We start from the raw sequence: 15,567 nt of genomic DNA on the forward strand, positions 1-15,567 counted from the left end.
GTATGGCACAGAGGGGACCCCTTGCTCATGCTTAACTAGTGGTTGGTCCTGCTTCAGGTGTGCCTTGCTGCTAACACCTTTCGGGGGGAGTAAGGCAGACATAGCAGAGCTGTCATGCTCTGAGGCTTTTCAGAGGGGCCACCTTGGTTATCCTCATGAGTGCTTGTCCCTCTCCAGGGGGCTGCTGCTTCTTACTCCCACTCTTCATCTGGGCTTGCTGGAGCTCTCTGCTGACACTCCCCACAACCCCCCACAACCTACTGCTTGAGCTGGGACAGTGTTGGTAGCCAGAAACATTCAAAGTCTGTGGATCTCAGGAAGGAAATGTTGTCCTGGCTGTGGTTCTGCAAGGCTGGTGGCACCTTCCCATCCCAGCTGTTCTCTGTGCTGGGGGTACAGTGGCAGGTGATGAGTTACGGACACACGTGTGCTGCCTGGTGCTCCCAGCCCTTGAATGTGCAGCATCGCTCTTGGTGCAGGAGGGCATCCTCCTCTGGCATGTCCCTTTCCCTGAGAACCGGCAAGTGCCTTTGTCCTGCCCCTTGCCAGGGCTTGTGGCAGCCATCAGCACTCTTGATTGGTGACTCGGTCTGCACTGGGAAGTTGTGGCAACCTACCCACACCTCTGTGTAAGGGCAGTGATCACAGAGCCCTGCAGGGCTTGCCACCCACACAGCTCTCTCTTGCCTCACATCACAGCAAGCCCCTTCCACAGCAAGCCTGGCCTCCCCTCCTGGAGCCTGTGATTCCCTTGGCCTGAGGCTAGCCATGCCTCTGACCCCATCCTTTTCCCTCCCTGGCAAGGCCAGCACCAAATCTGGGGCAGCAGGCATGGAGAAGGCCTCTTGGGTCCCATCTTTAATCTTGTGGTTTAGGGCAACCTTGCCTCCACCCACTTGCTCTGTTAGTGCTTTGCTTTAAAAAGTCTCCAGCTAGGTGCAGGTACCGTTGCAGCTCCCTCTTCAGCTTCTCATCTTTGGCAAGGTTTGGCCACCTCTGTCTTCTCAGCACTGCTGGTCATCCTGATTATCATCTCTGCATCCTGATGAATGGAGCTGAGTTAGCCTGGTCATCTCACATGGCATTCAGTTGTCCCTTCAGTGCTGCTCTGCCCTCTGCTTTTCCAGTACCACGGAGCCAAAAGCACACCATGTCATTGTGCTGGGCTCTCCTTGGAGCTGTGAACAGCATCACCCTTGCTCCCTATGCCCCAGCTGCAAGGCCTCTGGGGTTTTAAAGGGCTGAAGGTCTGAGAGCTTGGTCAAAGCTCGCTCTGTCCTTCCAGCAGAGCAGGGTGCTGGGCTGCACAGTCGCAAGGCTGCACACCGCTGTCGAACCTGCACTCTTGTAGTCCCATGACCTTCAGCTAATCTCCTTTCCTCTCTCTCCATTGCTTCCAGCTAGGGATTCAGCAGGTGCTGCTCTGCTCTGAGGGACACCATGTGTCCCATCCACCTTCCTTCAGCGGGGCCACAAGAGTCTTTGCTTGTTCTCCTTCCCATAGTGTCATCCACCTCATCTTTAGCACATCTCTCAGCTGCTGCTTCTCCGGGTTCTTGTCCATCTGATCCTCCTTGAGCCTGTACTGGTTACAGGGAGACCGTGTTTTCATCTATTTTTTTCCTTTGCTTCTAGCCTTCAGATCAGCCATAACTCTTCTTGCACCTCCAAGGTCCTGATCTGCTGTTCTCATCTTGCAAGTGCTATTTAATTTAGGTATCTGGACCTTTTTCTTGTCTCCTTTGCTAGCTGCCCTCTACCTGTGTTCATAGTGCGAGCTGTTGTCTGCCTTGGATACTTCTGCTGCAGGTTCTTCATCTAGGTACCTGCCCGCACCTGGAGTAAAGCGGTCTGGGATATTTGTGTCTCTTGCTTTCCTGTCCTTTAGCCTGCAGTCGTTCACTTCTAGCTGCCTGCCCTGCTCCTGCTGGAGGGATTTCCAGGTGGGAGGCACAGCTGAGGTTGTGGAGCAGGCTGAACTGAGCCTGGCTCCAGGCAGCACGGCTACTGGGGCTCAGCTGCAGTTCTTCTCCTGGGTTTCCCTGCACTGAAGCATTAAGGGCAGGGAGGACTGGCGTAATGGGAATATGGCCCACCAGACTCCCAGCCTTCCTCTTCCCTAAGGCAAGTGAGGCCCTCCAGGATGGGAGCCACTGCCAGTACCTCTCTGGAGCGCCGGAGCTGCCGCCTCGTGGCCACACCAGAGCCAGAAGGGCTGCAGCACCCTCTGGTTCCCACCTCCTCTCCTCTGTCTAAACCTTGCACTAAACAGTCCTCATGTCTCCTCTGTGGCAGCTGCTGCCCGCCCCTCCTTGTGGGGGGAGCCGCATAACATGAGTGCCTCTCAGAAGGTGCTGAGCAGTAGCATCCATGGTTGAGCACGTGATGGCTGCAGGGCTCAGGGCACCGTCTGAGGTCTTTGCTTACTACTACCCTCTGCGCTCTGATCTCACTTCTCTCCTGGGGCAAACTGACCTGAATTAACCTCTGATCTTCTGGGTGCTCTTGGTTCCTGACCAGGCTGCCTCCTTGCATCTTCTAACTTTCTCCCTCGCCTCCCGCTTGTCATTTTAGTGTAGCCTCTGCCCTGCACTCCGACAACCATGACCGCTACGAGCGCCTCACCTCTGTCTCCAGCTCTGTGGACTTCGACCAGAGGGACAATGTGAGTAGCAGCAAGAGTCAAACACCTTGCCTTTGAGTGGCCAGGGGCCCACAGCTTGTCTGAACCAAGGGCTCTTCAGAAGAAACACTATTTGTCCATCCCCAGGCCCTAGGTCCCACACCTTGCAGTGTGTGAGCGTGGTATAGAGCTCAGGGAGACAAAACTATACAGCTTCTAGGGATGTGCTTAAATAAGTAGGCTATACATCCCTGCGGCTTAATGGATATCTGTCCAACCTGTCATCTCAGCATTACAAACAATACTTGCCAGCTCCTCTGCCACAGCTACTGCTGTTTTCCTCTCTAAAGGGGAGGCACAGTTCAGTAGCATAAGAGTGTGATGGATGGGTGGTTGAAGCTCTCAGGAAACATTCCTCCCCCAGGGGTCCTTTGAGGAACACTGGCTTGCCCCAGCCTGCCTTCCCAGTTCCTGCAGAGCTCCTCTTGTCTGGGATGATAGCTAAAGTACCTATATGACGAATTTTCTGCCCTAGGCTGTGGAGTGTTTCCATGCCAGTTATGAGCCCACAGATTGCCTAGAAGGTTGAGCTGGCAGTTGGTAGGGGACAGCCACATGGCAGAGTCCAGCCTGTGTTGTGCCTGTTGGAGTAGCACTGTCATCTCCTTCACCTTGGCCCATCTATGGCTCTGCACGTCTGGATGCTCGTGGTCTATCCTTCCCTGAACCAAGTCTGTGGAGGTGCAAGGACACTAGCGTGGTCCCCTGAGCCTTTGAAGGAGGGAGCAGGGTTAAGGGAACACAGAGTGATGCAAGACCCTCCTGTCTTCTTTCTGCACAGGGTTTCTGCTCCTGGCTGACAGCCATCTTCAGGATAAAGTAAGTGCCCTAGGACCTGCATGGGGAACCCACATGGTGAAGAAGAAGCAGTGTGGGGTGTTGGGACACCCAGCGCAGTACAGCTGTGTGAAGTAGCTGCCCTCGTTGCAGCCCCTTCTCTGAAGAACACAAGCAAAGTGTGTCCTCTGGAGAGGACAAGCAAAGACAGGACTAGATGAGGCCGAAAGCCAAAACTGAGGTCACACAGTGAGTCTGTGACAGAGGAGAGCACCCAGCCCAGGTCTCCCCCACCTCAGTCCCATCTCAGAAATACTGTCTGCTCCTCTACAGAGATGCTCCTGTCCCTGGGGCTCCTGCTAGGGGCACTTCTGTCTGAGGAATGGCTACAAAGGGGGGACTGGAGCATGTAGGGAGACATCCCCAGCCTGATGATGCTCAGGAGTAGTCTCCTAAGCATTTCTTGGCTTCAGAGCGCTGGGGGATAGTGTCAGCCATCCCATATCTCAGCAGGGTAGGCAAGGCCCATCAGAAGAGTATGAGGTGGGACTTACATGTATCCAGCTGCCTGTCCTGGCATGCAGAGGGCAGGGGCACGGGGAGCGGGGCTGCAGTAAACATTGCACAGGCTGGTTTCTGTCTAGGCTGGTTCAAGGCTGGGTCCTGGGCTCCCTACCCCAGGGCCTGGCCACAGCTCTGTAGGGCAGAACCAGGGGTGCTGTGTGGGCTCAAACCAGGAGGACAGCCATGACCCTGTGCTTTTCTCCAGCACTTGAGGGAATATAGAAGATTGCCTGATGGCCTTTCTCTCCCCGGCAGGGATGACGAGATCCGGGACAAGTGCGGGGGTGATGCGGTGCACTACCTCTCCTTCCAGAGGCACATCATCGGGCTGCTGGTGGCCGTGGGTGTGCTCTCCGTGGGCATCGTGTTACCTGTCAACTTCTCAGGGGACCTGCTAGGTGAGAGCAGGGAGCCTTTGGCTGTACTGGGAGAGGTACTTTCAAAACCCTGTCCCAGACCACTGGGGAGCAGTGGAGGGCAGGACAGGACTAACACAGACAAACCCTGGCTACTGTCCCACTTTGGGTATGGCGCATCCAGAGAGTCGTCCTGGGCAGCTTGGGTTTTGGGGTGTTCGGCAGGTAGATTCCTGCCGTAGCCCACCCCAGTGGTGCTCTGTGCCACCCAGTATAACTGAACGTGCTTGTGTCTGCCTCTTTCTCCCTAGAAAACAACGCCTACAGCTTTGGGAGGACAACTATCGCTAATCTGAATTCTGGGTATGTGTGGGCGGGGTGGGATGGATAATTGAAGCTCTGGGGAGTATTTTGTAAATGTCCATTTGTTGCAGAGCCTTGCCTCCTTGAAGGCTGAATTTCTGCCCTTGCTGTGAGGCTACTGTCCCTGCTCCAGTTTCCAGGCTGAGCTTCTGGAAGTTGGTTGTAGGGCATGTGGGTGTCGTGCCGGTTATGCTGCTCGTGGCCTCACACCTTCAGGGCCAGGCTTGTAGTGGCAACCTTGCGTTGACCTTTGTGGTCTCCCTTGTGACAGGAATAACCTGCTGTGGCTGCACACATCTTTCGCCTTCCTGTACCTGCTGCTGACAGTGTACAGCATGCGCCGGCACACCTCCAAGATGCGCTACAAAGAAGATGACTTGGTGAGCAGGATCTGGCCACTCTCCCAGGCACATTTTCCCATGCCCTTCTGTCAAGTCAGGTGGCCTTGGAGAGTGCAGAGCACCCCACTTCCCACAGCAATTTGGGGCTATCTTGTTTTGGCTGTTCTTTTATTCTTCCTGGCCGAAGGCAGATCTCTTCCAGAGCAGCAGCCCTGATTGATTGCCTGTGGGGAAGCACAAGAGACCTGCAATGGGTGAATGTGTGCAAGCTACCCCTTGTCTTCCTCAGAGGTTGCTCCAGCTGCTTTTGCCTTCTTTGTTTCTTAAAGGTACCCCCTGTTTCTGTTCAGGCAGCTGCAGTGTAAGCCCCTAGCCTGTCAATCTGCAGCACACCAGGATGCCAACAGCTAGCGGAAGCATAGGAGACGGGGAGCCCTGGATGCTAGAAGTGATGGGGCTGCCCTTTCCCATTGCTGACTCAGGCCTTGGGGGTTTTTACTGCAATTTGGTCTTTCACACCATCCACGCCTATCTGCCCTCTCCTTTTTTTCTTCCTTCCAGGTTAAGCGAACTCTCTTCATCAATGGGATCTCAAAATATGCTGAGCCAGAGAAGATCAAGAAGCATTTTGAGTGAGTTTCACTGTGTCCCAAATTAAAGGCTGCTTTGTAACAGGGCTGTTTTTATTGGGGTAGTGCTAGTGTTACCTGGAGTGGAAATAATATATTGAGAGCAGGAAACTAGTCAAAATCAGTGGACACTTATTTTGGGCATCTCCTTGTCTTTTTTTTTCTGCACAAATTTTTATCTGAATGTATAGCGTCCTTGGTTTTGTGCCTTGGGATATGCCCAGCTATCCCTTACAGAGCCATAGGGGGTCAGCGTGGTAAGTAGTGGGCAGGGCATGTCCTGAGATGTAGTGAAGCTCAGAGATGAGATGCAGGCAGGAGGCGCTCAAGCAGTGACTATGGAATGTTGCGCTGCTGCTTCTGCCCATGTCACAGTCCTTGTATAAAAGTGTGTTTTTCTTTTTAAGAAAAAAAAAAATTAAATTCCTTTTCCATCAGGACCTCAACAGACTGTCAGGGCCATGTTTAGAAGCACCATGGGGAGAGGAGAAATGCTTTCTACCCTTTGGGAACCCTTCCACTTCTTTCTGACCCCAAGCCCTGTAGCCCATGAAGGCAGAGCGAGGGTGTGGGGTCAGAGGGGTGCCTTGCTGCCACAGGGCAAAAGTCCAAAAAGGATCCTTGTGCCAGAGCCCGGAAGGATGTAGTGTTTGCCCCATGTGTTGCTTCTGCTATAAGGGAAGCTCTTGCTATGCGTCATGACGCTTGGCCCCGGGCAGGAGAGAAGCCCTGGATGCGTGGGCTTTGCTTGAGGGTACAGCCTTTGGTGTCAGGTGTGATGAACTGGTGCTTCCTGCCCACAGAGAGGCTTATGCCAACTGCACCGTCCTGGAGGCTCGTCCCTGCTATGATGTGGCCCGGCTGATGTTCCTTGATGCAGAGAGGTAACCCCTGGTTTGGGAGAGAGGACAGGGCGGGCAGGGGCTGCGGGCTCCCCCTCAAGTCTGGTGCCACTGGAGCTTTTCTGAGGCGCCCTCTTTCTTCCCTTCTCTTCCAGGAAGAAAGCTGAGCGTGGGCGAATCTACTTCACCAACCTGCAGAGCAAGGAGAACACTCCATCCATGATCAACCCCAAGCCCTGTGGCCACCTGTGCTGCTGTGTCATCAGGGGCTGCGAGGAGGTGGGGGGAGAGCTGGAGGTGTTGGGTGGTGGGGCACGTGGGGGCTTGGATCCCCAGGTCTCTGCTCTGAACCCCTGTCCCCCTGCCCAGGTGGAGGCCATTGAGTACTATACCAAGCTGGAGGAGAAGCTCAAGGATGACTACAAGCGGGAGAAGGAGAAGGTGAACGAAAAGCCTTTGGGGATGGCCTTTGTCACTTTCCACAACGAGACCATCACAGCCATGTGAGTGCAGAGGGTCCTGTCCTGTCCTCCCCAGGAAGGTGACCTGTCCCAGCTCTTGCCTTAAATCAGAGCTGTGCCAGCACTAAGGCATCCCCATAAGCTTGTCCCTGCCAGCCCTCTGCATCAGCATCTTCCTCTTTCTCTTCTCCAGAATCCTCAAAGATTTCAACGCTTGTAAGTGCCAGGGCTGTGCATGCCGTGGGGAGCCCAGGGCCTCCTCCTGCAGTGAGTCCCTCCATGTCTCCAACTGGACCGTCAGCTACGCCCCTGACCCACAGAACATCTACTGGTGAGTAGCTCTGTGGGGCTCAGCAGGCCCTGCCGATGGGAAAGGGGTGCTCCCTCCCCATCTGCTCCTCTGGTAACTGAATGAGTTGTTCTCACTGAAGCCCAGCCTGGCTGAGCTAGATGTCTGATCTGACTTGGAGGGGGAAAGCCTTGGGCTGGTGCCCCAAATGCTTTTTGTGAGGCTGGGCCATGGTGTGAACATGAGGCCCCAGACCTGCCCTTCTCCCCCATGCAGCCATCCTGATGCCCTTCTTCCCCCTCCCAGGGAACACCTCTCCATCCGGGGCTTCATCTGGTGGATCCGCTGCCTCGTGATTAATGTGGTCCTCTTCATCCTCCTCTTCTTCCTCACCACCCCTGCTATCATCATCACCACTATGGACAAGTTCAACGTCACCAAGCCTGTGGAGTACCTCAATGTAAGGCCTGTGGAGATGGGTGCAGGATGGGTAGCAAGGAACCACCCCGAGGCACAACAGCCCCTGCAAGGGAGGGGGCAGGGAGAGAGATTGTCAGTGTTCCCCAGGTCCTGTCAGCCTGACCGCGAGGGAGGTGCTGAGACTAGCCAGGGCGCAGTGGCAGCTGCAGTGCTGGGGACTCAGTGTCAGCAAAGGCAACTGTATCTATGGCTGGGACCAGAACTGCCGCACGTATAACACGTGGTCTCTTCTCTGTTTCATTGCAGAACCCTATCATCACCCAGTTCTTCCCCACCCTGCTGCTGTGGTGCTTCTCTGCTCTGCTGCCCACCATCGTGTATTACTCTGCCTTCTTCGAAGCGCACTGGACCAGGTAAGGACAGCCAGCACCTGTTCTTAGTCATACCACTGTGCTGCCTGGCCACTAGACACTTCTCACTGATGTAAAGCTCCTGGCTGGATCCTTCTGCTTGAACTTATGTCTTCTGCTCCAAGCATGGTGTTATGTTGCACCTCTTGGACACCTGGGGTCTGCCATGGACAGCTGTTCTGCCAACAATTAGCTGTTGTTGTGCAGCATGGCTGTCTTGAGCAGAGCTTGACGTAGGTCTACAAGAAGAAGAAAGCTGGGAGGAGTTGGGGCTGTGAGAAATGCTAGTAGCGATGAAACTCTTGGCTCAGGTGAGCAGGCAGGGGTGATGTGCCTGTACCTGTGTGTGTCATAGCTTTTCCAAGGGAAAGTCACCTTAGCTGCTATGGCTTCTGGCCATAGGGAAAGTGTTTGAAGTGAAGAGTACTAGAAATGTGCTGCTTGTGAGCCACATTCCCCACAGGACGTGCGATGAAAGCTTTGTTTTCTGCTCTGTGTTGCAAAGACTGATAGGGAGGATATCGCCAGCACTGAGGATTGCAGGTCAAGAGAGGTGATTATAGAGAATCCTCTAAAGATACAAGGGCTAGGAGGGCCTGTGAGACAAGGGGGAAGGAACTAGGACTCAAGACAGACCTCAGACACGCTGGAGGGAAAGGGGGCATATTAATGTAGCAGTGGTGGACAGGGTGGGATTCAGATTAGATGCTGGGAAGTGCTTTCTGATGAGAAAGTGGTGGGGGCACCACTCCTGGGGCTGGCGGGGTGGCAGTGAAAGGTTAACATCCTCCTCTCTGCCCTCAGGTCTGGAGAGAACAGGACGACCATGCACAAGTGTTACACCTTCCTCATCTTCATGGTCCTGCTGCTGCCATCGCTGGGCCTGAGCAGGTAGGGCTGGTAAGAAGGGAAAGCAAGTGCAGAGACCTGGAGCATGGGGAGGTTTGAGATGCACCCCAGTTGTTCTCCTACGCTGCACCCTTTCCCTGCTACGCAGGTGCCCTAGCTGCTGTCCCCTTGGGAAGGTGGCGTTTGGTTCTGGTTGGGGGCACAGGACAGACAATACCTGGCTGGCTCTCTAGGAGCTTTTGAATCAATCTGCAGATGCATTGATATCTGTTATGGTGTTACAAATAATGCAGCAAAAACTGATACAGTTGATGGACGCATGTGAAAAGCCCTGCTTGAGGTCTGCTGGTGAAGGAGGCGCTCCCCACCTCTGCGCTCAGTGCGCACTCCGAATTTTGCTCAAAACTAGTCAATTCCCAATTTGAGCCAGAACTGAGTATGTTGCACTGCTTGGCTGGGTGGGATAGTTATGTGTAGGCTGCAGCAACGCTCATCTGTTTGGATGTGAGCCCCAAATCTTCCTGCAGGGGTTATAGAAATGCCCTGTGGCAAACAACGGTGCATCAGCTGCCAGCCATCAGCATGGGCTCCCAGCACTGAACAATGACTGAGTAGGGAAACGGTGAGGAAGGAAAAACTGGGGGGCAGGAGTGAGACAGGAGATCATCACTGTGATAGAGAGTTACTTACACGTTGTAGGATGGGGGTTCTACACCCCCTTAAATTCAGGATACAACCCCTCAGTGGTGAAGTGAGGCAGCTCCTGAGAATAGACAAGTCCTCTGATAGAGGCAGAAAGATGAGTGACTACAGCAATGTTTCCCAGCCAAATTAGAAATGCCTTGTTGCATATAACCTTACGACCTAGGCAGGTGAATGCTCTTGGAACATTTGCATTTTGACCAGATACCATTAAACAGACCATGCTTCCTTCAGAGAACTCAGTCCCTCCTGCTGTTGCCTCTGGAGCTCTGTAGTCCACCAGTACCCAAGGTGTCAGAGGATTGGACAGTTTTATATCAAAAAATCAGAATTGAGGAAAATGGGATTTGTTTCTCCTAAGGGATTCTTTTTTTTTTTTTTTAATCTCTGTGTTGGAGGGTACCTCGTACCTAACTAGTTTCTTCTGTAGAGTCAGTCACCTGTTCCTTGTGTGGATGTTGTGCCCAGAGGGGTGAGGAAAATACTTTACTGATAGGATCAGGGCAAAGGGAGAACAGCACACATGAGGGTGGGATGCTTTACATCCCTTTTTGGGTGCTGCATTGTTTTTCCCAGTGTCTGATTTACATAATTGCTGGTGACACATACCCACACGGAACAAAACACTCTATGGTCAAAGCTTTGGGTCCTTCTATAGCAGCTTCCACATATTTGCCTGTGCATATCTGTCTGTTGCTGCTTCTGACTGTTCCTCTTTTCTTGCCCCCTTCCCCCCACAGCTTGGATGTGTTTTTCCGCTGGTTGTTTGACAAAAAATTCCTCGCCGAAGCTGCTGTGCGATTTGAGTAAGTGGAGCTGGGCGGAAGGCCCCTCTTTGCAATGGGGGGAGGTTCATGTTGGCGTCCAAAGGTACCAGGGGCTCCTGGCTGCTGCCCTGCAAGGAGGGAGCATCTCCGGCAGCCTGTTCTCGCTGCATCTCCCCAGGTGTGTGTTCCTGCCAGACAACGGGGCCTTCTTCGTCAACTATGTCATCGCCTCTGCCTTCATTGGGAACGCCATGGACCTGCTGCGCATCCCCGGCTTGCTCATGTACATGATACGCCTCTGCCTGGCCCGCTCAGCCGCCGAACGGAGGAATGTCAAACGAGTATGTAGCGGGGCTGAGGTGGTCTCCACCCAGGCATGGGAGTGCTGCGATTGGGCCCCAATGGGGCTTGCCCGATGTTGTGTGTACATCTGGGTGTGTCACATGCCCCTGCTCAGCTCCTGGGGTCGTGCCAACGGGTCTGTGTTCCCTTTTGCAGCACCAGGCCTACGAGTTCCAGTTTGGGGCTGCTTACGCCTGGATGATGTGCGTCTTCACTGTGGTTATGACATACAGCATCACCTGCCCCATCATCGTCCCTTTTGGTAAGTGATACCCCTCCGCCTCTCTGTGTCAGAGGCTGGGGATGGCTCAAGGTGGGGAGGCAAGAAGGGTGGGGTGGGGGAGGTACTGGGAGATGGCTGATTCCTTGCTCTGCTGGCATCCTCCCCTCTTCCCAGGGCTCATGTACATGCTGCTTAAGCACTTGGTGGACCGATACAACCTGTATTATGCTTACCTGCCTGCCAAGCTGGACAAGAAGATCCATTCAGGGGCTGTGAACCAGGTGGTGGCAGCCCCCATCCTCTGTCTCTTTTGGCTTCTCTTCTTCTCCACCATGCGCACAGGTGAGCACTGGGCTGGGATGCCAGCTCCTGGCCTCCTACAGAGCTGCATCCCGGGCCAGGCTGTGGTCCTGGCAGCCCCCAGCCACAGAGCACAGTCACGGTCCCTCTGACACTGCCACTTCGGTTTTCCTTTGCCCCAGGGTTCCTGGCCCCCACTTCCATGTTCACCTTTGTGGTCCTCGTGATCACCATTGTGATCTGCCTGTGTCACGTCTGCTTTGGGCACTTCAAATACCTCAGCGCTCACAACTACAAGGTGAGGCGTAGTACTGGGTGGGGGTGCGGGACCCTTCTCCTTGGGAGCACAGCTCAGCAACAAAACAGTGGGGGCTCTGGGAGGGCCTCAGATTGCTCCCAGGCAGAGACTCTCAACCCTGGCTTCATGGAGGGGACAGTCCCAAGGCTGTTCCTGCTGCCTGTATGCTGCTCCTGTGGTGGGACAGCAAGCATGTTGCCCTGGCAGTGTCTTACTTTTTTCCTTTTGTCTCCAGATTGACCATACAGAGGTGGACACCACAGAAAACAGGCAGAACGGGAGACCTGCCACCAGTCTTCCAGCACCCAAATCAGCTGTGAGTCCCTGTCCCCACCTCCATGTCCTGGCGCGCTCCTTACCTGGGTTTGGGAAGGGGGAGGTAACTCTGTGTCCGAGCACCTCACTCCTCACCTCTCTGAGGCAGCAGCCATAGTCTCCCAGTGAGGGTGAGAGGCAAGTGTTGGGTGCTGTGCCCCTCACGTGAGCTGGGTGAAGTGTAGCACCCCACACACACAAAACCCTTTTCCACTGCTGCTCAGACACTGCATGTATTTTCTGCCTCTCTCTCAGCTGGGATGGTGAATCCAGCCGGGTCAGTCTCCCTTCCCGTTCTGCATCTTTGCATGCTTGCCTGTTAGGAAGGGCTGTCATCCACTGGGCTGGTCTAGTGACAACGCAAGGGGGTCTCTGTGAGCATTGCCGTGAAGGCCATGGAAGTGCTTTGGGGACTCTCCCCTCCCCTGCCTAGCTGTCTGAGATCCCAGAGTCAGTTTTCTGAACCTCTCCTGGGCTCACTGGCTCATTCCAGCTGTTTCCTTCCACCATGAGATCTTTTTTTTTTTTTTTTTTTTAGTTGGGGTCTGTGCAGAGCTGTTCAGGGGTACATGCAGAGATGGGGTAAAGCAGACCCTCCTGCCTCCACTGGCAGAAAAGGGAGCACAGTCTTCCAGTCCACATCAGTTCCAAATGGCTGAGAAGCCCCATACTCTCCTAGCCCTGACTTCCTGGGGGTGCTGCCTGTCCCAGGATGCTGGGGTTTGGTACATCCACTGTTGCAGGGCCAAGCCAGCTCTGCTTTTACCCCCTCTCCCAGTACATCCTATGGAGTCTGGACCCTTCCTTGCCCTCCCAGCATATCCCCATGATCAACCTGTTGCATGGTGCTTTGTGTGTTGTGCTCTGCTGCCATGAGAAGCCCCCCAGCCTTACGTGTGTTTCTACTCTCTCCCTGTCCCTCGCCCTCCCTATGCCTGGCCCTGGCAGAAGTACATCGCCCAAGTGCTGCAGGACTCCTCGCCGGAGGGCGAAGCAACGGAGTCAGAGGAGCAGGGGTCGCAGGACGAGGAACTCATCAATGCGGATGGCATGAACGACACAGATTTCCAGTCGTGTGAGGACAGCCTGATAGAGAACGAGATCCACCAGTAGGGACCTTGGAGGGTGGGAGAGGAAGGAGGCCCAGGAGCAGGGCAGGCTGTGAGCATGGAGACCTAGGGAGAGGCACCTGAGGGTGCTGGCTGCTGCCCTCGCCTGCCCCCACCGGGGCCACTGCCTTCAGTGAGGGCAGGGGCCCTGCCACAAGCTCTCCATTTCCCTGCCCCTCCACCCCTGTGCTGGCCCGGCAGCTTGGCGGGCATGCTCTTTACTAGCTACCTTCTTTAACGTGTCCCCAGACCCCAGCACCCTGGGGTCTGGGGAGGAGGGGGGACTGTGACCCCCGCGGTGCTGCTCTGGACTTGCAGGGAGGAGGAAGGCTGGGTGCTTTGTGGGGAGGGGGCGCAAGGGGAACCTTTTGGGGTCTTCTCAACAGGCCCCTCTGTCCCCTGTCCTCCTGGCAAGAAATGCTAATTTATTAGATTTACAGGAAGGTGATAAAAAGCTTTAGTCAGTGTATTGGAAGCCCCACTTAGGGAGGGGGGTGGCTTTTGTTGCATCTTCTCCCCCTGCCTGCACATGCCCTTTCTCAACCCCTTGCAGCATCCAGGAGCTGGGCCAGGCACAGGGGCTGGTGGCAGAGGCTTCCCTCTGCTCCCCATGGGGAAGGCAACAGCCTGGCCTTGTGGTCAGGGGTGGCATCACACTGGGGAAGGGGCGCACAGGGTTGGTGTGAGCTGGGCAGCCCCTTGCAGGGTGAGGGGTGCTGAGGTCATTTCTCACGGGCAGGAGGAGGCGCAGGCAGCCTCTCCCCCAGGTCCTGTCCCCTCTTCCCCCAGGATCACAGCATCATTTTAGGCGGCATTTTTTTTGCACGTTTTACTCCCCTTTCAAACACAAATCAATCTGACCCCCGTGTGGTACCATGACCCCTTTGCTGCCCTGTGGCTGCACAACAGGGTCAGGCCTGGGGATGAGGGGGCTGTGCTGGGGGTCTCCTGGGTGCTAGGGAGAGGGGAGAAAGGGTCCTGGACTGCAGACCCTCAGCACCCCGTGGGGTCAGCACTGCCTGGTTGCGACAGGGCCCCATGAGCTGCCTTCCCTGAGCTGCCACAGGGTCTGCCCCCAGGTGAGGCAATAGGGGAGGGAGGGATTCCTGGGAGAGTGCCCCTGGGAGCCCTCTCCAAGCAAGCTCACCATCTTCAGGAGCACTAAAACCTCATGGGGCTGTGCTGGCTTTCTTTACCTGCCCCAACTGGGTGTAGGCTCCTCTGGCATCACCCAATCTGAGAGAGGGGGAGGCTGTTCTTCCCCTACCTCTGCCCCCTCCCTGGTGATAGCTGTATTCCAGAGGTGGTGAGGGGACAAGGATGGGTGGGAGAGGTGGACTGGAACCCCTGGCATCCCCAGGGAGGTCTGACCCTGTCTGAAGGCTCTTTGTGAGGAGGTTTCTGGTCAGGATCAGTTGTCCTCAATTGCTTCCTCCCTCTCCTTGTGTAAAATGTAAAGGAAAAAAATATCTCCCTGCTCTTGAGCTATATTTATTTCCCTCAACCCCTTGCCACCATCCTGTTTGGTGCTCATTGCGGACACTACCACCCTCCGTTTGCCTGTCATCTGTGGGTGCTGCTCTGGCTTGCTGGGGCCATGCCTTCCAGAGTCTGATGGGGCTGGGTGGAAGGGGACAGTCATTTACCTTTTCAATCACTTGTGCTGGCCCTGGAGCTCCAGGCACTTTAATAGACCTGAACAAGTGAAGCGTCAGCCCTGCTCAGCTCTGCTCCAGGGAAGGGCGGTCACATCCCATGGCTTTTCTCTCCTTTGCCCCCCTGTTAGAGGAGGGGAGCCAGAGACACAGAGCAGGCAGGGGGCTGCTCTGGGGAGGACATAGCTGACTTTCCTGTACACCTCTCTATAGGAATCCTGGAGATGGAGGAAAGGGGGGACAGAGGGGAAGAGATGTGGGTCTTTGATGCACGGGGAGGGCAGGCCACCCTGGCTCCCAGGGCTCACGTGGGTGCGGAGGGGCATGGTGAGCATCACCTGTCCCCTCTAGGGATGGGCTAGAAATGGAATGAGCATGTGAGCTGAGAGCTCCCAGTCTGCTCCCAGTCTGGGGTTGAGGAGGATGTTGATCCTGCTTCCCTGTTCTTGCACCCACCTACTGCCCTTGTCCCCGGTCCAGCAGGCGGGCTGGGATGCTCCAGTCTCTGTAGGTATGGCTGTGGCCCTGGCTGCCTCTGTGGCTGTCAGGGCTCTACCTGCAGAGAGCTGTGTGTTCTGAGTGGCACTGTCTGTGTAGAGATGTGTATAATACCCTGTATATATTTGTGTACAAAAGAAAAAAGGAAAAAAATGAGCTATTGTTCTTGCAGTCTTTTCTTTGTGGAGTGGGTTGGGGGCTGGGACCTGGGAGGGGAGGACCTCAACTGTGGCAGGGATGCAGGAGCATGCGTGGTGCTAAAGGAGGAGTGGGGGGTTGTGTGCTACCTCTGTGTGAGCATAAGCCCTGCCCTGCTGCTGGGAACCCAGCTGTGGTTCACAGGCTCTCCCAGCCTAAGCAGGCTTTCTCTCTGG

The 15,567-nt window shown here is 55.1% G+C and overlaps 1 protein-coding gene across 2 annotated transcripts in view; it reads left to right on the forward strand.

The window, feature by feature from the left end:
* The window catches only part of TMEM63B (transmembrane protein 63B), a 47,745-nt gene extending 32,396 nt beyond the window's left edge, over window positions 1-15,349 (forward strand). For both annotated transcript variants that reach the window (XM_054819771.1, XM_054819772.1), the window contains 20 exons: window positions 2,575-2,665; window positions 3,465-3,502; window positions 4,280-4,422; window positions 4,692-4,743; window positions 5,015-5,123; window positions 5,646-5,716; window positions 6,517-6,597; window positions 6,711-6,834; window positions 6,925-7,058; window positions 7,210-7,347; window positions 7,612-7,765; window positions 8,032-8,138; window positions 8,940-9,026; window positions 10,427-10,492; window positions 10,632-10,794; window positions 10,952-11,057; window positions 11,193-11,360; window positions 11,501-11,616; window positions 11,852-11,932; window positions 12,880-15,349. In XM_054819771.1, coding sequence (XP_054675746.1) covers window positions 2,575-2,665; window positions 3,465-3,502; window positions 4,280-4,422; window positions 4,692-4,743; window positions 5,015-5,123; window positions 5,646-5,716; window positions 6,517-6,597; window positions 6,711-6,834; window positions 6,925-7,058; window positions 7,210-7,347; window positions 7,612-7,765; window positions 8,032-8,138; window positions 8,940-9,026; window positions 10,427-10,492; window positions 10,632-10,794; window positions 10,952-11,057; window positions 11,193-11,360; window positions 11,501-11,616; window positions 11,852-11,932; window positions 12,880-13,044 — 2,194 coding nt within the window. In that variant the 3' untranslated portion in view covers window positions 13,045-15,349. The remainder of the gene's footprint in view (window positions 1-2,574; window positions 2,666-3,464; window positions 3,503-4,279; window positions 4,423-4,691; window positions 4,744-5,014; window positions 5,124-5,645; window positions 5,717-6,516; window positions 6,598-6,710; window positions 6,835-6,924; window positions 7,059-7,209; window positions 7,348-7,611; window positions 7,766-8,031; window positions 8,139-8,939; window positions 9,027-10,426; window positions 10,493-10,631; window positions 10,795-10,951; window positions 11,058-11,192; window positions 11,361-11,500; window positions 11,617-11,851; window positions 11,933-12,879) is intronic.
* The last annotated feature ends 218 nt before the right edge of the window (window positions 15,350-15,567 follow it).

Source organism: Grus americana, chromosome 3, assembly GCF_028858705.1.
Source record: "Grus americana isolate bGruAme1 chromosome 3, bGruAme1.mat, whole genome shotgun sequence".
NCBI lineage: Eukaryota > Metazoa > Chordata > Aves > Gruiformes > Gruidae > Grus > Grus americana.